This window comes from Eutrigla gurnardus (genome assembly GCF_963514095.1).
Source record: "Eutrigla gurnardus genome assembly, chromosome: 16".
NCBI classification, from domain to species: Eukaryota; Metazoa; Chordata; class Actinopteri; order Perciformes; family Triglidae; genus Eutrigla; species Eutrigla gurnardus.
The window spans coordinates 13,456,028-13,473,789 of record NC_139927.1 but is presented as its reverse complement, the minus strand read 5'-3'; the positions used below and the strand labels follow the sequence as shown (position 1 = coordinate 13,473,789).

Here is a 17,762-nt window from a genome sequence, read left to right as displayed (position 1 = left end):
ATACAGTATAAGACAATTGTATTCCTGCATAGGCTACATGCTGGTGTATATAAAGACAATTGAGAAAGCGCCATTTGAAACCAATGGCGTGTCTTTGTACAGGCCACAGCAGTTCACAGTTAAGACTCTGACCCTCTTTCTCACGATCATCTCCATATTCACCTTCCTCACCCAACCCTTCTTCATCATAGTTCTATGTCAATTTATTTTGTATCTTTCTTTATACATTTCGTGCAGATTGTATTGAGCTGTTTGTCTCCGAGAACTGCGTGTTGGAATAAAATAACGAAAACCAGTCTGATGCCTTCTGGGCGTTTAACTTGAAAATTCGTACCGGAAGTCATGCTTTGACTCCGAGTGGCTTGACTGGTGGTAGGAATGGCGGCTAAGATTACTAGAGGAAGGCACCCAAGACCATGAAACTTTACTTCTAACGGCCCCGCCGAGGAATTTGTTTCCAACGAAACGCAGAGACGCCATCCCCTAACGGATTACAGGGATAATAAGTGCCGTAACGTGAGATTAATGCGGTAGACGCCCGGGCTGACGAGGTGGACGCACTTTGCGACTTGCTAGTTAGCTTAAACGTTAGTGCCACTGACTTTGATTCAAGGTAGCTGTTAGCTCACCGTACCACTAGCCAGCTGTTGGCTACTTGGCTGGCCCAACAAGTTAACTTAAGTAATTAACTGTATGAAAACATTCCCAATTTGAATATTTGAGTGGAGAACGGCTATCTTAGTCGACATATGGCATTGGGTTTTTAATTGCAGAGAGTGGGATCAGACGACAACAAGTCGACACAGCGCGCTGAGAACAACATTATTAACGTTGGTGCTTAGCCTAGCTAGTGCAGCAACGTTAGCTAAGTTGCGAGCCTGAAGTCTCGCCCATTTTTCGCATCCTGCCCCAGCCATTGGCTAAGGGCTAATCAACGGGCCAAGTAGTCTGGTTTCAGGGTTCGACTGGTACTACAATGGAAAGTCTAACGTTGACTGATGTCGAGCAGAAATATTACTCGGATTTGTTCGCCTACTGCGACACGGACAACACCAAAAAAGTAGCCTCCAACGGGAGAGTTCTTGACCTTTTCCGGGCGGCCCAGCTACCCAGCGAAGTTGTCCTGCAGGTAAGCTAGCGTTAGCGACTGACAGTTATTTTTTAAGTGTTATTATCAGACTGCGAGGCTGGACAGGAAACGTAGCGCCATTAATTGATATTTCACAAACTTGCCTGGCCGACCTGTCATCCATTTGAGCTACGGTTAGCCTCGGTGGTTAGCAATGCTGCGCAGCAACAGAGACACACCTTCTTCTGGCTAATGTTAGCCTTAGCCAAAGGGAGTGGGCAACCAAGTCACATAGTTAACCTTAGCCGATCGTTCAGGCCTCTAATTGGCATCTCATTCATATAACAGACGCTTGCGTGTCTGCTCTCCATGTATGCTTTCGTGGCCATGTGTTGAACAGCGACCAATGTACATAACGTAAAAAAATATGTCATCATCAACCCTTTGCTCCAGATTACTGCCCACTCTTTCCTGTCTTCTCACTCCATCAAAATCTGTTATTTGTCTTGAGCACGGTCGAAAAGTAGACCCAATGTCACTGTGTCTAAATCTCAATGTGATTTTATAATAGTTGTCACCTAGCTGAAAATCTCTCAAAAATACATGTTTGAAAATACATGTATCATTCAACCAGTCTTTACACAGACATGTGTTTTTAACGCACAGTTGCATTTACAACTTGTCAAATTAAATGCATCTTATGGTCACAACAACCGCCCCTGCTCTGTCTGTCAACTCTGAGTTATAAGCAGCCATTGTAACTGCAGCAGCTCCATTTTTGTGTGTGTGACTCCAGGTTTCGCAGTATTTGCAGTTTGTGAGTCAGAATCCTTTTCAAGGTCAACAAGGGGAGCTGTCTGGTGGGAGAATTAGGCCGTGCTGTAATCATCTACTTTCAAAATGTACACTGTGGTGGCCAATCGGACACGTACTGCTACAGTGTCACGTCGTGACAGGCGTAGAAAAGTGACTGGCGCTTTGTGTCCAGACGTACTCAGAATAAGTCCTTTGTCAGCAAGAAAGGGATCAGTCGGCCGTGGCGGGCTGTTGTGGCTCTCAGCGCTGGGGGACTCATCTTAATGGTATGAAGTTTAACTCCCTGGACATTAGTCGTCCACAGGTGTCCACATATACACAATGTCACCACACAGTGCATTATACTCTCTCACCAAAAATGCATGATCTCCCGTGTTTTTCTTTCTGTGCACGCTTTAAACCCTTTTGTTGTGTCTCTCATGGTGCCCGGTCTACTATTCTGGACAAATCCTTCTCAGCATGATGTCAAGCACGACAAAATATGTGATAATCAGGCTTATTAGCAGCAAGACCCACTGAACATCTGCCAATGAGCTGAGTAAATGTGACCTTTGCTTGTACTGTTTTTTTTGTGTCACTTATAGCAGGTAATGCATATCACATTTAGTCAGTCAGCCTGAGTCTTTGGAGAACAGTTACAGTGTTATTTGGGACCACTGATAAAAACAAACAATTCAGCCTCTTGTTAAAGCAAACCCTGAATGTTAGTTATGTTTCTATGTATATTTCTTCTGTAACTCTTCAAATTGTGCAAGTTATGAATTGCCGGGTGTTCTCTTCTCTCAGTAATGGTTAATATTAGAGTTTTAAATGAATACAATATTGTTAACCATTCCTCTTTTTCCGTGTGTGTGGGTTTAGATCACAGAGCTATGTGGAGCCACTCGGCTAGGTCATTTCGGGCGGAGCCAGTTCTATATCGCTCTGAAGCTTATTGCCATTGCCCAGTCCGGTCTGCCCTTGAGGGTGGAAAGCCTTAACTCGGGTAAGTCGTTGTATTTAACCATCGATTTACTTTAGAAACCTCTCTTACAGGAAAGAACAGATTCCCACTGACTAGCATCATATAAAACACACCAGTGACTACAAGATTTTTGTGCATCAAGCGTGGTCAAATTCTTGTTTCAGAAATGATAGCTTGATGAATTGGAGGTGGTCATGGGACAGGAAGCAAGGGGCAGTATAGAAGTCTTTTAGTTTAAAGTCTTACAATATGCACTTTGTGTTAGCTTACTGTGTAAATGACGGTTTTAATATACAAAAGGATGTAAAATAAAAATTCAGTGAAAACAAATCACATTTCATCTTAATTGTTCATTATGTGTGTGTGTATAGAGGGAAAATTTTGGTTATTTTAGAAAAAAGTGTTGGTGACAGTAGCCCAATATTTGTGTCATCAGGTGGTTGACAATAAGAGCTTTCTATTGGTCTTTTTCAGTCTGTCTTTGGTGTGACTATTAGTCAACAACACATACACAAGGGAAGATGTCACAGTCGCCTGCAAAGTGAAGTTACTTGTTTGGCCTGAAATATTGCAACATGAAGTTGCTGAAATTATTTTGTAATTTGATATAAATATAAGTAAACATGGAGGCCACTTCCTTAAATGAAAAACATTTGATTTAAATATGAGGAAACTGGGAGGCCACTTCCCTGTTAAGCAAAATGGATAGTAGCGGCGGGAATCGTCACCCCAAGATTCGATATGATTCAGAGGGTCACGATTGGATTATTAAACAATTTTATTTTGGATTGAAATATATTGTTAATTTGTTTTCCATTAATACAAACAATCGGGTGAATTAAATCCCTTTTATTTCTAAAATCATGCAACAAGTAAATCACACAATGAATTGCCCCTTTAAAAACAGCGTCATCGGTTACCAATGTCAAATCTTTAGTTCTGGCTCTTGTTTGGAGCACACGTGACTAATATAATGACGGTCACAGTTACGTAGAAGTCTGTCAGAACCGATGTCCACCAACCGCAGGCTATTGCCACTGGACTCACATTTCTCAGTGACTCTGTTACTTTAGCTCTGGTATCACTGTACAGCGTTGGTATGGCCTTGTCTGGGAAAAGCCGCTGGGACGCGACCTTGTTCCTTAGTTCCAAGGTGTGCAGGAGAAAACCAAAGCCTTCATTTTCCATAACAGGGTAAGGATGCAAATCCTTAACAAGAATACTTGCCACACACATAGTAACAGACTTTTAGCCCTGTCAGAGTTCAGTGCCAGCTTCGAAACGAGTGTCTGTTCAATAGTTTCCTGTTTTTTTCCCCTTGTTAACATAAGTTCAGGGTGGAAACAGGCGATATGATTTCTCATATTAGTGGTGTTATCTTTGTACTTTATTGTGGAGTAACACGTCTTGTCTAGTTATCTTTATGCTTGTTGGATTCGGGGATGTTTGACTTACTCAACAAATTAAAATCATGGAGAGAATTTTCATTTATCAGAAAGCCTTAATTCACCCTGTCATCATGTCCTGATGACACATTGAATAGAAAGTGAATCCATAGCACCTGTATTATAGTTTATTCACCAGGAAGCACTATCACGTTTATTTATCAACTGTAAAATGTTCAGCTCAGTATATTTCTTGAATAAAATTCTTAAAAAAAAAAAAAGTAATATTATGCCATAACTCCCAAATACATCGCTATCTTTATATGTACAATATGGAAGTTAAAAGCAGGAACAACAACAACAAATGTCATGACTTGATGTCATTCCTGTGGATAACCAATCGTGAGGACATTTTTCTGTATTTCGTTCAACGTCATACAAAGACAAACACATAGTTTCCTGCAGCAGCAGCAGCAGTAGCTTCCATAGACATGCATTCAGTCCACTCTTTATTTTGAGGAAGCAGTCGGACCTTTTCTGTTTTTTTAATGCCGCTGTTCTAATTGTTAGCCGTCATTCTCTTCAGGAACACCTTATTGCAAGAAGTTCATGCTCATTCTCGAGGCATTCTGGTTAATGTAGGGAGTCAATAACTGAACTAGAAGCAGCTAAAGCAGGTTGTTGGAAAGTGGTTACGCTAAACAAAGTAAACTCATCAGCAAAATGGAAGTGAAGTCGTTAAAGCCACCTAAAATCTATGTGAAACTAACCTTTTACTCTGATCCTGTGAATGGATGGTTGTCTCTGCAGTCAAAGACCTGCCACTGCCCAGGTTCGTGGTGGGGAAGAATGAAGCAGAGGCGAGGCACGCAGCTCTGTACCAGGACACAGACGGTCAGGGGTTGTACCCAGCCTCTGCCGCCGCAGTAATGCCCAGACCACCTGGCAGGGGTCTCCAGAACAAGAAAGGTCCCCCATCTTCCACTTCGATTCCTGCCCACGAGGTCATCCAGCCCCTGGCACCCAGCATCGAACCACAAGTCAGTCATTTAATTTTGTGCTTTTTAATGTTTTATATCATTGTCTTTTCTCTTTACGTTATAATTGCCAATCCGTTTGATATAAAAATGGATTTGTGCATAATTAAGTTATTGGTTGAGGCTTAGGGTTGATGTTAAATTATCTATATTTTGAGGAACATCATACATACATACATCCGACAGCTGAACCAAGCAGTTACTAGAGATATGTCACTGGAATGCTGTTTGTGTTTACTGTGGGTTTTTTTCCGGTACATGTTTTGAGTATTTCTAGCTCAGATTGCACTCTGAAGTTTTCTGCGGCTGACCTTTTCTTTGCTGAAACCAGCAGTGTGTTGCTTGTCAGTTACATAGACCTCATATCTGTCTCCATCTATTGTGAAATGTTCATTCGCTGTTTGCTTGGACACCATATCTGTGAATCAGCATTTATTGGCTCGGACGTGGAGTGTTCAGAATGAAATCCTGTAATATTTGTTATGGGATCTGTAAGGTAATACCCATAACATGTGAAACTGATAAGACAGCGATGGCTTCACTTTCTTACACTGAACTTCTGCTTGTGTCAAATTTAGATTTTTAAATATTGAATGTCTGGAGATGTTTAATGCGATTTGAATCTGCAGTTATATATATGTTGTTGTTTTTTTTCAATCTGCATGCATATTTCATGTTTGATTGTATTTCTATGTGTTACCAGCCCGAACCGACATCCCCGGTGGTCTCGCCTCACCAGTCTCCCCCCAGCTCTCCTCCCTCGTGGAGGAAACACAAGCGGCAGCCCAGTGGAGGAAACGCGGACAGACAGCCGGTGGTGCCTCCAGCTGGAGCTGTGTGGACACAGTTCAGAGAACCACAAGCAGGTAACATTCACTGATGCACTGCTGCTGAATAGTAGTTGGAAATTAGAAATTAATTGAAATAATGCCATGTTTGTCCAGTGTCTCATATTTCCTGTTTATTTCCATTATAGCATCTCAAATTAGAATATGTTCAAGTCATCACTTTTGTTGGACTGAGTAACTGAAGTGGATATTTTCAATTCAATTCATTTTATTGATAGTGTCATATCACAACAGAAGTCATCTCAGGACACCCAACACATTGAGCAGGACTAGAATACGCTCAAGATTTCCAGAGTCAATACAATACAATACATACTATTTTGTTTCCTGAAAATAATCATTTGTTGCAGCCCTAAAGGTGGATGAATATTGCTCCTTTTTCTGGAGAGCAGTGTGTTTTCTAAAGTATAAAGCAAAGAAGAGGGCTAGGCTTCTTCTTTGCGGGCCAGCAGCAATGATAACAACGATGCAAAAAGGGACATTATGCAGAAAAATTGATACCAGCTGTTGTGGTTTCTGTCAGAAGGAGTCAGCACAGAGCCTGCTGGTTGTGTTTGTGTTACTTCCTGGTGTTTGCAGCTTTTACATAAATTATGTTTGCTGAGAACGGCAGTTATGGCAGTTAGTCATTAGAGGAACAAATGACACATCACATGACATGTGCCGTGCTCTACAGCCAAAAATGGGGGAGAGCTATTACCGTCTGAAAATCATCTGAAAATCATCCTCTCTAGAGCTCCAATGATTTAACCCCTTCCTAATAAAACATGCATTTTTTTGTATTTGTGTCGTATGGTATTTCACCGTATGATTTCCTCTCCTCCTCCATCCAGTTCCAGTGCCTGGCGAAGGTATGTGGCCGTCCCACTCGCCCCCACCTCCGGGTCAGGAGAGTTGGGTCAGTTTCACAGCAGACACCCCGCCATCCAGCGCCATCCCAGGAATGCATCCCTCATCAGTCCAGGTTGGGCGGCGTTACACTTCTGTTCCTCAGTACGAGGGGTGGTCAGACATACTTGTTGGTGCAGCAATTTAGTTTTACATTATTTTAAAGCAAACCCCTACCCGTTCTTTCTTGCCCTGATTCTAGACTAATGGTAATTCAACAAAAAAAAAAGTCTCAGCGCTGTCAAACAACACAGCTATCACAAAAATAAGCTTGCATATTGATGAGGCAGAAGGGAATCCAATGACTAAGCAAGTATTGTGACAGGCTGTGTTAATCATGAGAGCAAACATCGCCATTCATCAGATGGAAACCTTCAGACATTGCAAACATAGAACGTTAGATATCTTACCACAGCGGCGCCTCAAAGATTTTATATCGGCGTTATCTGCCTGCACTGCTCGACTAAACCTCAGCAAGCAACTTGCTTGACATTGCTCAGGCAAAGTGGGAAAAACTGCAAAGGTCTCTGGCCAGTGTCTGATTTAAGACGGGCATTTATGGATTTGATTTGATTACATTTGTGAGATTGTCATTGATGGACGGGATCTGATGATAGGCATCTGTCTGTCCCGTCTGTTCCAATTCTATTTGCTATCTCAGAATCGTACCACATTTGTAAGCATTTGTACCAGCTTCAAATATTTACAGTTCAAGCTGTGGACAGAACGATGAATACAGATTACACTGTGAATACTCCATAGTAATACACCATGACAACTAACATCAATCAACATTTTCTTTTGTCCTAGTCAAATGAACACCGTCTTAAACGTTTCCGTAAATGTTCCCATAGGATAGCACAACAATACGAACGGTGGCCTCGGCTACAACGACCAATGAGATCCAGCGACAGTCCAGCAGCTACGATGATCCGTGGAAGATCACAGATGAGCAGAGACAGTATTATATTAACCAGTTCAAAACCATCCAGCCAGACCTCACCGGCTTCATACCTGGTGGGAAGACACGCTCACACACTCAAAACAAGATTTCTCTTTTCTTTTCTTTTTTTTTAAGTGGATTTTGAAAAAAATCATCTGGTTCATTGTTTTTCAGGTTCAGCCGCAAAAGAATTCTTCACTAAATCAAAACTACCGATTTTAGAGTTGTCACATATTTGGTGAGTCGTTACTATGGTTCCTATTGCCCTTTCTGCCTTTGTTTTGTCGTGGTCAATCCTGGTGATATTTAGTAGAAGTAGCTAGAAGTAGAATCTAGCTTGATAAATTACTTAAATAATTAATTGAGGCAAAGAAACCTCAATCTACCCTGCTGACTTTGTTTTGTAGGAACTAAAATGTTCCTGGATTGTTGCTCAGTTAATTATTGCATGTCAAAAAACAGCTGTCAGCTCATGTTACCATTCTTATAGGCTCGGTTACTTACTTTTTACATAATGGTGTTCACCTATCCTGAACTACCATTAGCAGACTAAACCCCCTGAATGCTGCGAGCAGGACAAAGTCAGATTGAAAGCAGCTGATTCATTGTTTTTTTAAAAGCTCAAGCCGTAGCGATGGTTGCAGACTCACTAATATATAATGTGCATTTTGAAGGGAGCTGTCAGACTTTGATAAAGACGGAGCGCTGACCCTGGACGAGTTCTGCGCCGCCTTCCACCTGGTGGTGGCCAGGAAGAATGGCTACGACCTCCCCGAGAAGCTGCCCGAGAGCCTGATGCCAAAGCTGATTGACCTGGATGACTCAGCAGGTACACAGCTTCTCTCTCACTCTCTCGCTTTCTCTTGTATATCTCGTCTCTTTTGGGGATTTCAAGTTCTGTGTAAATCTTTTTTTTTTGGCCATAGATAGCCAAATGTATGGAGTGTTTAGCATAATTGCTATAAACTGTTCATTTTAATTGCAGTTTGGGCTTTTTTGCATTACATTGCACCATTTGCAGAAATTGTAATAATCTTATGAATGAAAATAAAATAAACATTGTTACCAATAATAAAAATGATATTTTTATTATTATAATATTTAATTTTTGATGAGGAATCTGGTTCACCCATGTCTATTTTTCGGTATTCAGAGGTCCCGGAGCAGGCTGCTGACGTTGGATACTCGGGCTCCCCAGTGGAAGTCACCCCCAGCAAGTCTCCCTCCATGCCGTCACTCAACCAGGCTTGGCCAGAGATGAACCAGAGCAATGAGGTTCACAACATGCACACAGCACACACGGTTGCTTAATGTATCTTCACGCATACTGTGAGCTCCCTGTTTGTTTGCATTTGCCGTGTTTGCATTTGATTCATCATAATTAATTGTGCAGGGTTAATTAGGTGCCTCTTCTTTACCCATCCATCATGATTTGACTGCCACTTCATCCTCTTCATCATCAAACATATTTACTGATAATTCTGCACCTCTTCTCTCACTTCCTGGACTGTGGCGGTAGCCTGCTGCTCTGTGTGAAAGTCTGTTTTGTACCCATACCCACCGATGATGTCTCATCGCCACGTCATCTGGTGATGGCTGATGATGTCACATGACAGTAATGGCTCAGGCTGATGATGTAAATGTGTGATGTCACTGCACTGGCTGACTGACGTGTTTTTTCTCACTGTCTGTCTGTCTCCTGCAGCAGTGGGAGACATTTAGCGAGCGCTCCTCCAGCTCACAAACTCTGACCCAATTTGACTCTAACATTGCACCAGCTGACCCTGTAAGTCAATCACTTAGTATGCATGGTTTCACCATTAATGCACAGACATTAACCCTCTCTCTCTCTCTCTCTCTCTCTCTCTCTCTCTCTCTCTCTCTCTCTGTCTCTCTCTCTCTCTCTCTCTCTCTCTCTCTCTCTCTCTCTCTCTCTCTCTCTCTCTCTCTCTCTCTCCTGAGATAAAGAAGTTACAATTCAGAAAATCAAGAAAATTCCTCCCACGGTGTCAGTCCTACATTAGACCAGATCACTATTGTATATTGTTAAAGCAGGAATTATTAAAAATAATAACAATAATTATTATTATTATTAATAATAATAGCAAAATTATTTTCAGAATGAAAATGAACAGATATATTGATAGATATTGATAAATATGGGAAAGCATCGCTGCCTCTCTCTCCCTCTCTCTCTCTCTCTCTCTCTCTCTCTCTCTCTCTCTCTCTCTCTCTCTCTCTCTCTCTCTCTTTCTATCTCGCTCTCCTTCTCTCTGGGCATGCAGTCTTTCAAAGTGCAGTCTGCTGCATCAGCAGTGGCCAGTGTGTTGTGATTTGGCTGGCTTAGCTTCTATTGAACATCACCTTTTTTCTACAGTGACATCCACCGATCACTAGTGCATTTTCAGATTCGGACAGATAATTTAAAGTATGATCAAATGCCTGTTGTACGTAAAGTTGTGTAAAACTTTTGTGGTGCTTTGTGATTTACTCCTTGGTATCCCTGTTTTTTCTCCTTATAGCAACAATTGCTCACAAATAACTCTGCACTGTTAATATGGCAGGAAGTTATTGCAAAGTGTGTGTGTGTGTGTGTGTGTGTATATCTTTTCTTAGATTGCTTTTGGGTGTTCTAAAATCCTGGGCAGATATTGCAGAAAAAATATTACTGAGCACAACCTGAAAATGGACGTAAAACATCCCCCATAAATCTTTGGAACATGAATAGCATATAAATGAGCTGCTTTTAATGGAGTGCTACGTGTCGACGTTTTACAAAGAGGATGTTACATGTTTGCACGGTGGTGGAGGAAGTATTAACATCCTTTTGCTCATGTAAAACTCACTTTACTTTAATCTGTCCTTCAGGACACTGCCATCGTCCACCCAGTCCCCATCCGGATGACACCCAGTAAGATCCACATGCAGGAGATGGAGCTGAAGAGGACTAGCAGTGGTGAGACAACCTCTGGCCTTAAGGCTGACCGTCCATATCGGAGTTTAATATTATATAAATATAAATGAGTTGTTATGTATAATGCAAGCTTTTTATGGATAGCACTGTGAGAGGCTTGAAATCACGTACGAGTGTGAGCTAAAGCTATTATGAAAAAGAAAATCAAAGTTGCAGTTCCAAACTGATTTCTATGGTTACATAGGATTTGAACTTCTTTCAGTACAAGTGCATGTTTAGTTTAACGCCCTAAAACATTGTGCCCCTTGCTGTTTGCGATGTGGGAGAGGTAATGCCAAACCAACAGAAACTAACGTCATTAAACATAATCAGTCTGGATTTTAGTCATAAACATACAGTGGAAATGTATTGTGGTCAGGTTTATTAGCAGTTTCTAATGTTGGTACAGAAGATATTTTGTTTTTTCGCCTTGTACAATTGACTCACCACTTCCTGTTATTGCTAAAACCTTTAGACCACAACCACCCAACCAGTCCACTGCTGGCTAAATCTCCCGAACTGTCCGAAGAAGCCAATTTACCTGCCTCCATGAAGTTTGTAGCTGCCAACACTGTAGGTGAGTAAATGAGGTTCTTCTGTGCCAGAGAGTCCATGTTTACAAGAGTCCTCCACCAAAGCACTGATGCTCATGTGGAAAATTTGGATTTTTTTTTTAATTGAAGGTCAGTAGGTTGATCAGATGTTTTTTGTTGTTGATTATTTTATCTGCGATGAAGGTGATGGTTACAGCAGTTCGGACTCCTTCACCTCAGACCCGGAGCCAATCACAAGGCAAAGGTGAGTGGCTGTCACATGATTAGAGTTAGTTTATGTTCGTTATTGTTGAGGTTTATGTTGTTCTCTCAGTTCATTGGTCAAATAAATTGAAATCTTGCTATCAAAATATGTGCAGATTTAAACAGGACCGCGTTACCGTTTCAGTATCACGTGCACAATAAAACTTTATAACGAGCGGGAATTAACAGGCATGTTGTTGTAAAAAATATAGTTGTGTAAATAATAACATAGGGGAACTTGTGCTTCTCTGGACTGTAAAACAAATTTAAAAAATGGCATTCTCCCCTGGCATGTACCACTGTGGGACGTCGACTAAATGATACATTTGGTGTTTGAATTATACTCTTTGTGTGTCTGGTAAAATGGTAGTTGTTGAAGGAAAGAAGGAAAACATCAGTATAAAGGGTGACCTTGAGTTTCAGTGTAGCAGTATAACCTTTCCATAACTCCAGAAATGTTGATTTTTGGTCTGCAGGTCTCAGTCGGGAACGTCTCCAGAAGCTCTGAAGGTCGTAGCCCCCCCTCCACCTCCGCCCCGCCCCCACCCATCTCATTCCCGCTCCTCGTCTCTCGACATGAACCGCACATTCGCCGCCGCGACCGTTGCAGGACAACCACAATCCTCTACGATAGCGTACCCTCCCGCCGTGCCTCCTCGACCGCTACCCACACAGGTGAGATGGACAGAATTCACCTTTTCAATAACAAATCACGAGGACCGTCCAACTGCATTGCATCGTCATAAATTCTGCATCAAGTGACAACATGAATGCCCTCACCCATCTCCCTCCCTCCAGTCATCAGCACCACACACTGGGCATCGTGCAGAGGCTGAAGGTGCACCAGGAGGCGGCGTGGCGCTTACCACCACCACCTCCCCCCAACAGATTCCCCAGCAGCCCAACTTCGCTGACTTTAGCCAGTTTCAGGCCTTCGCTGCATCTGAACAGCCTTCCAGCCTGCCGGAGGTCGATATCCACAGTGAGGCGGGACAGGTAGGTTGTTATCTGTGTGTGTCTCTCTATTTCTTGTTATATTGTAAACATTTAACCAATAAGTCTGGCAGGAAAGGTAGCTCTTGTTACTTGACCACACTGTGAGGAACACCCTACTTTTCTCCCCCATAACCTCCATAGGCATCACATAGAAAATCTGTCAGCATCTGTGCACGATATGCATTTCTTATTAACATTAAGCATACTGACCACGACACTCAACACTTATCCATCATGACGACACACCTTGGCCTCAATGTAAATTTGAGGGATATTTGCCAAAATGCTCCCCTTTTTTCTTTTTTAGTATGACATTGTAAATGTCGTTTTGGTCATTGTCTGTTGTGTTAAGGGACATATTAGAGCCCTGATTCTATGGTTGTTTTTGTGTCTGCAGGTTGAGAAGCCATCAGAGGGAGCGGGCCCTTTAAGAACAGTCAAGAGTGACGGCCAAGCAGACGAGAGAGCCTCAGCAACTGTCAACTCTGTAAGTCTACATGAAAGAAAATCAAATAAAACCTGAATATATGATCTAATACTTCCAGCAATAAAGGCGCACAACCGATCAATATCTGAAAAATGTAACGGAGGTGAATGTCAGGTTATTATTGTGAATATGTTTGCAGAATAGTGACGTTTCTATCATTGTGGTAACGGTTGACATGAGTAAAAGACTGCTGTTGCTATTATTTTCATTATCAATGAAGCTGCTTATCAATTGCTTGCTTGATTGATTGTTTTGTCTATAAATTGCAGAAAAAGTGAAAATGTACCATACAAAGAAGGAAAACTGATTATCAGAAAGATTTCTGATTTCATTTTCTTTTGCGAGTCCAATCAATTAATCAACTTTCATCTTAAAAAAAAAGAAAAGATAATTACTGATTTTTAATTTGTAGAAACAAGAGTTAAAAGCTCCTTTCTTGCAAATAGTAAAACCAAAAAAATTTTTTTCCTGCCTCTGATTGAATTCAAGTTTTTGCTGATTTAGCTCTTGGTTTAATTTTCCCATCAGGCCAAAAGTTCTGGGTCTGGTCCGCTAGCGCCTCCTCCAAAGCCTGTGCGGCGAAGGTTGAAATCTGAAGACGAGCTACGACCGGAGGACGAGCAACACGGTCCGCAGAAATCCAACGTCATAGCTGCGGTCCTGGCCACTCAGCCCTCCATCCCCAGGTAGAAAACGTGGTCGGTCAGTTAGTTTTAATGTGGTTTTTGTATGTTTTAGTTTTATAAAATGTGTGTTTTTGTGATTTCAGGTCGGTAGGAAAGGACAAAAAGGCGATTCAAGCTTCAATCAGGAGAAACAAGGAGACGAACACAGTGTTGGCACGACTTAACAGTGAACTACAGCAACAGCTTAAGGTGTGTAGGATACTTTTTATTTTATTTCTGACCCTATTCCCCCTCTGGCAAAAAAAAAATAACAATCACAAATAACATGTTATTTTCCAGGACCTTCTTGAAGAGAGGATATCCCTGGAAGTCCAGCTGGAGCAGCTCAGACCATTCTCTCATCTTTAACCAACGTGAAGAGGTGAAACTCTGCTGTTGTGAAGCAAAGCCACGCCCCCCCGACGTGACTCCCCCCTCCATCCCTCCCTCCTCCTCCCAACATCTCGGCTTTCCCTGGAGGCTCCAACCGGCTGCAAGGGTGCTCTGGTAAAACTCTTACGCTCGATCACACACATTAATTAATCAGAAACCCGGAAGGACCCGAGAGCACAGTCTTACTAAGAGGCGGAGGCGACAGGAGCGTGGGATTTTACAAACTGGCACTTTTCAATTTTCTCTAAAGAGAGGTGAACGTGAAGACGACGGCGGACTGAGAAACGGTTCAGAGCGGCCGATAAGACGCTCCAACTGCGAGTGCCGTCTGAAGACAAACTGCTGGTCTCTCATAACTTTACTCTCTGAATGACTGAAGAAGAAAGGCAGAGTGTATTTGTCGTGTGTGTGACCATTTTGTGTATTTGTGTTCCTGCTTATTGACTTGCTTGAAGCTAGCACCAATGTGTTTATACTCTCTTGGGGTACAGACTCTGCTGCACCAAACTCCTGTTAAAAAGCAGGCAAATTTAAAGCTGTCGATTATGTTGGGGGGAAATATGCCTCCTCACTTTCTTTCTTAGAGTTAGACGAAAAGATCCATATCAATCTCATGTGCGTTCAGTGCATAGATGAGTCTGTAATTAGCTGAGCATAGCATAAAAATGGGAAACTGCTAGCCTGGCTTGTTCCAATATCTACTCGTCCATCTAAAATTCCCTCAACAACATATTTTACTGTTATTCGTTTAATCTGTACAAGAACAGAACAGCAAAAACATCATGTTCTTATTTTAGAGGGAGTTAAACTGTTGGAACTGCTTTATCTACTAAATCTAGGGAAGAAACTGTGTATTTCTTCTTCTTATTATTATTATTAACTATTCCCATAACTGTCGCCTCACTTGATGGCGTACCTCCTCTACTACTGCCAGCATAACAGCTAAAACATTGTGTAAAACTCTAAAAGCGTTACTTCTTTAAATGCCATATCTACTGAACAATTGCCTCCTGAATGTCACCATTTTCAAATAATCTGTTAAACAATCGATCACGGAGGCGCACTACTACTCGCTTTGCAAGCTTCGAAAACATGAGCAAGTATACACAAAGAAACTGTTTGCCTCCCAGTAAGGATCTTAAAATGTACCTATCTTTTGACTGGAGTTTGGTGTCCTTGGTCTCTCCATCAAACATACTGGGCTACTTCTGGACAGTAGTTTGTATGTTTTTGTGTGGCCTTCATCATTGGCGAAGGCTTTGGGTTTTTTTATGACTCATCCTGTGATATGAATTCAGCCCGCCTCTCTTCTTGCTGCCCCTTGAAATCAATGCGTTTTTTCTTTCTTTCGGTATGTTAAACAACGGGGCATTGATGTGACTGAATGGATTAACTTTATGCCAAATGACTGAAATATCACTCTGCTCTCTCACCGCTCTCTCACCTTCACCTGGGCCGTTTTGAAAAAAGAAATGCGACCTCCTTTTCCCCCTTCCTACATCTCGGCTTTCTTTTGAACACCTTATACTTTGGTTGCTGCGGGTGTTTCCCGCCTTTTACCTTCACCTGGATGGGGGGGGAACAATTCAGTGAAAACAGACTTTAGTTTGAAGTGGTTTGAAGACGTCCCAGCTGCGGCAGGAGGCGTTTATGAAGAATCGCGTCGTTAATCGGGGGAGAAGTTTTCCTGTGAATTTTCCCGATCGGCTAACGCACGCACGCACACACACATGCACACAGATCCAAGCTGACGGTGCAGACGAGTATATCAGTTTAAACATTCAGCTGTTTTTCAATCGGGCAGGCGGCACTATGCAAGTACGGGCGATACATCCTCACAGACCAACTATACTTAGCTGTTTGTACTATGATAGTAGCAACTGTGTGAACAGTATACTGATTTTCTTTTTGATTTTTTTTTTTTTTTTTGTATCTTAGATCTTCCAGAACACCATCTACTGTATGTTTGTGATTTTTGTTTTGCCTTTTTCTTTTTCTGGAGCTCCCACACCCCACTCCCCCCCAGGCTCCAGAGGGAAGTCCAGATCAGTGTTTTATCAGGGCACATTCACCCTAAAAATCTGCAAGATGTGACCCTTGCTGGGTGTAGATGACGCTTAACAGGACTACAAATGGAGACCAGTCAACAGAATGGGAGACCTGAATGACCCAACTGCACTTTGAACTCCCCACCCCTCCCTCCTCCTTTCTTTTTTTTTTCTTGTTTTAATTTGTTACATCCCTTTTTCTTTCTTTAACATTTTGCATGTTGTTCTTGTCTTTCACGTGTTTCAAAAAATAAGCTTTAAGAAAAGAAAAAAAATGAACCACTCAAGTTTTATTTCTTCAGTACAACCTTGGAAAATGTACGGTGTTTGTGTCAGTACCCCTAAAGATCCTGTCTTGTTTGGTACATTTTTTTAATTTTTATAATAGTTTTATCCCCGGAGCTTCCTGTGTGATCGGGAAGAATCTGTCTTCTTCTAAAGCCTTACTCCCCGACTGGCATTCAGGTTTCCACGATGGCTGACTGACCTCTCTTCCTTGTTGTATCAAGGTTCGCCTTCTTCTTTTCTGCTGTTGAGGATGATGATGTGTGTGTGTGTGTGTGTGTGTGTGTTGGTGTGTGTGTGTGTGTGTGTGTGTGTGTGTTGTTTCCAGACCTGGAACTAATACCATTTAAAACCCTATGAAAAACCTTTTTTATGTGGGATTGATTTATGTTTGCTAGCACAATAGCTCCCCATTCATCCCAAAATCCAAAAGGCAATCCAGGCAGGCAGGCGCAATCCCAGTCTTTGATGGGATTTTGAATGCTATTTGCTCCCAGATCTGTGTTGTATATTGTATATGATACACACTTTTCGACTCATGTGTAAATTTGCATTAATTGCTGACTAACAGCGAAAGAATATTCTATTTAATTCCTTCTCTCTTGGCTGTGGGATCCTAGATGTTTAACTGCATGGATGTACTGTATCTCTGCAGAGTCAATAGCAGCTGTGTGATTTTTACACAAAAATAAAAACGGCACAATATTTTAAACGCTGTTCTCTTTTACTGACTTCTTTAATGGGTTTTATTTTTTTTAAAGGTCCCCTTTTTCACAATGCCTTTTTTTTTTGGAAAGTTTTAGATATTTTACGTTTTTTAGATTTATTTCTGTGCTGCTTTTATAAAAGACCAGTATTTGTTTTTTTGTTGTTTTTTTTTTAGATCAACTGTTCTAATATTGAGCATAGCAGCTATCCTCCAGTTCCTCCTCAGGTCTGTCGGCACTATTGTTTGCAAGGTTAGCAACGTTAGCTGCAAGCTGCCAGCTCCACCGTCACCATGTTGAGAGCTGTTAAGAGGCAGCAGATACGCACACAGTTTTGCGTTTAGCACGTTTCCTGAGCTCTCTTATACTTATAAGTGTCTCTAAGTCACAATAAATACATATATTTTATACTTGAGATTTCAACAGAAGGAGCTGACTACCTCATTTTTAAGAATTTTGTTAGTTTGATAGGTCCCTGGCC

The 17,762-nt window shown here is 41.7% G+C and overlaps 2 protein-coding genes across 3 annotated transcripts in view; both read left to right on the top strand.

The window, feature by feature from the left end:
• scara3 (scavenger receptor class A, member 3) overlaps positions 1 to 17,762 on the top strand; it is a 102,789-nt gene that overhangs the window by 48,739 nt on the left and 36,288 nt on the right. The window lies entirely within an intron of this gene.
• Positions 353 to 17,286, top strand: reps1 (RALBP1 associated Eps domain containing 1). Of its 2 annotated transcripts, XM_084030885.1 has the most exons (19): positions 353 to 1,129; positions 2,747 to 2,870; positions 5,045 to 5,274; positions 5,975 to 6,137; positions 6,953 to 7,083; positions 7,862 to 8,024; positions 8,125 to 8,188; positions 8,625 to 8,779; positions 9,104 to 9,225; positions 9,656 to 9,736; positions 10,819 to 10,906; positions 11,379 to 11,480; positions 11,641 to 11,701; positions 12,177 to 12,375; positions 12,499 to 12,696; positions 13,094 to 13,183; positions 13,712 to 13,869; positions 13,953 to 14,058; positions 14,149 to 17,286. In XM_084030885.1, exons 1-19 carry the CDS (start codon positions 977 to 979, stop codon positions 14,215 to 14,217), a joined length of 2,457 nt encoding a protein of 818 aa, XP_083887011.1. In that variant the 5' UTR covers positions 353 to 976; the 3' UTR covers positions 14,218 to 17,286. The 2 variants fall into 2 exon arrangements, with proteins under 2 accessions (XP_083887011.1, XP_083887012.1); XM_084030886.1 differs by lacking the exon at positions 9,656 to 9,736.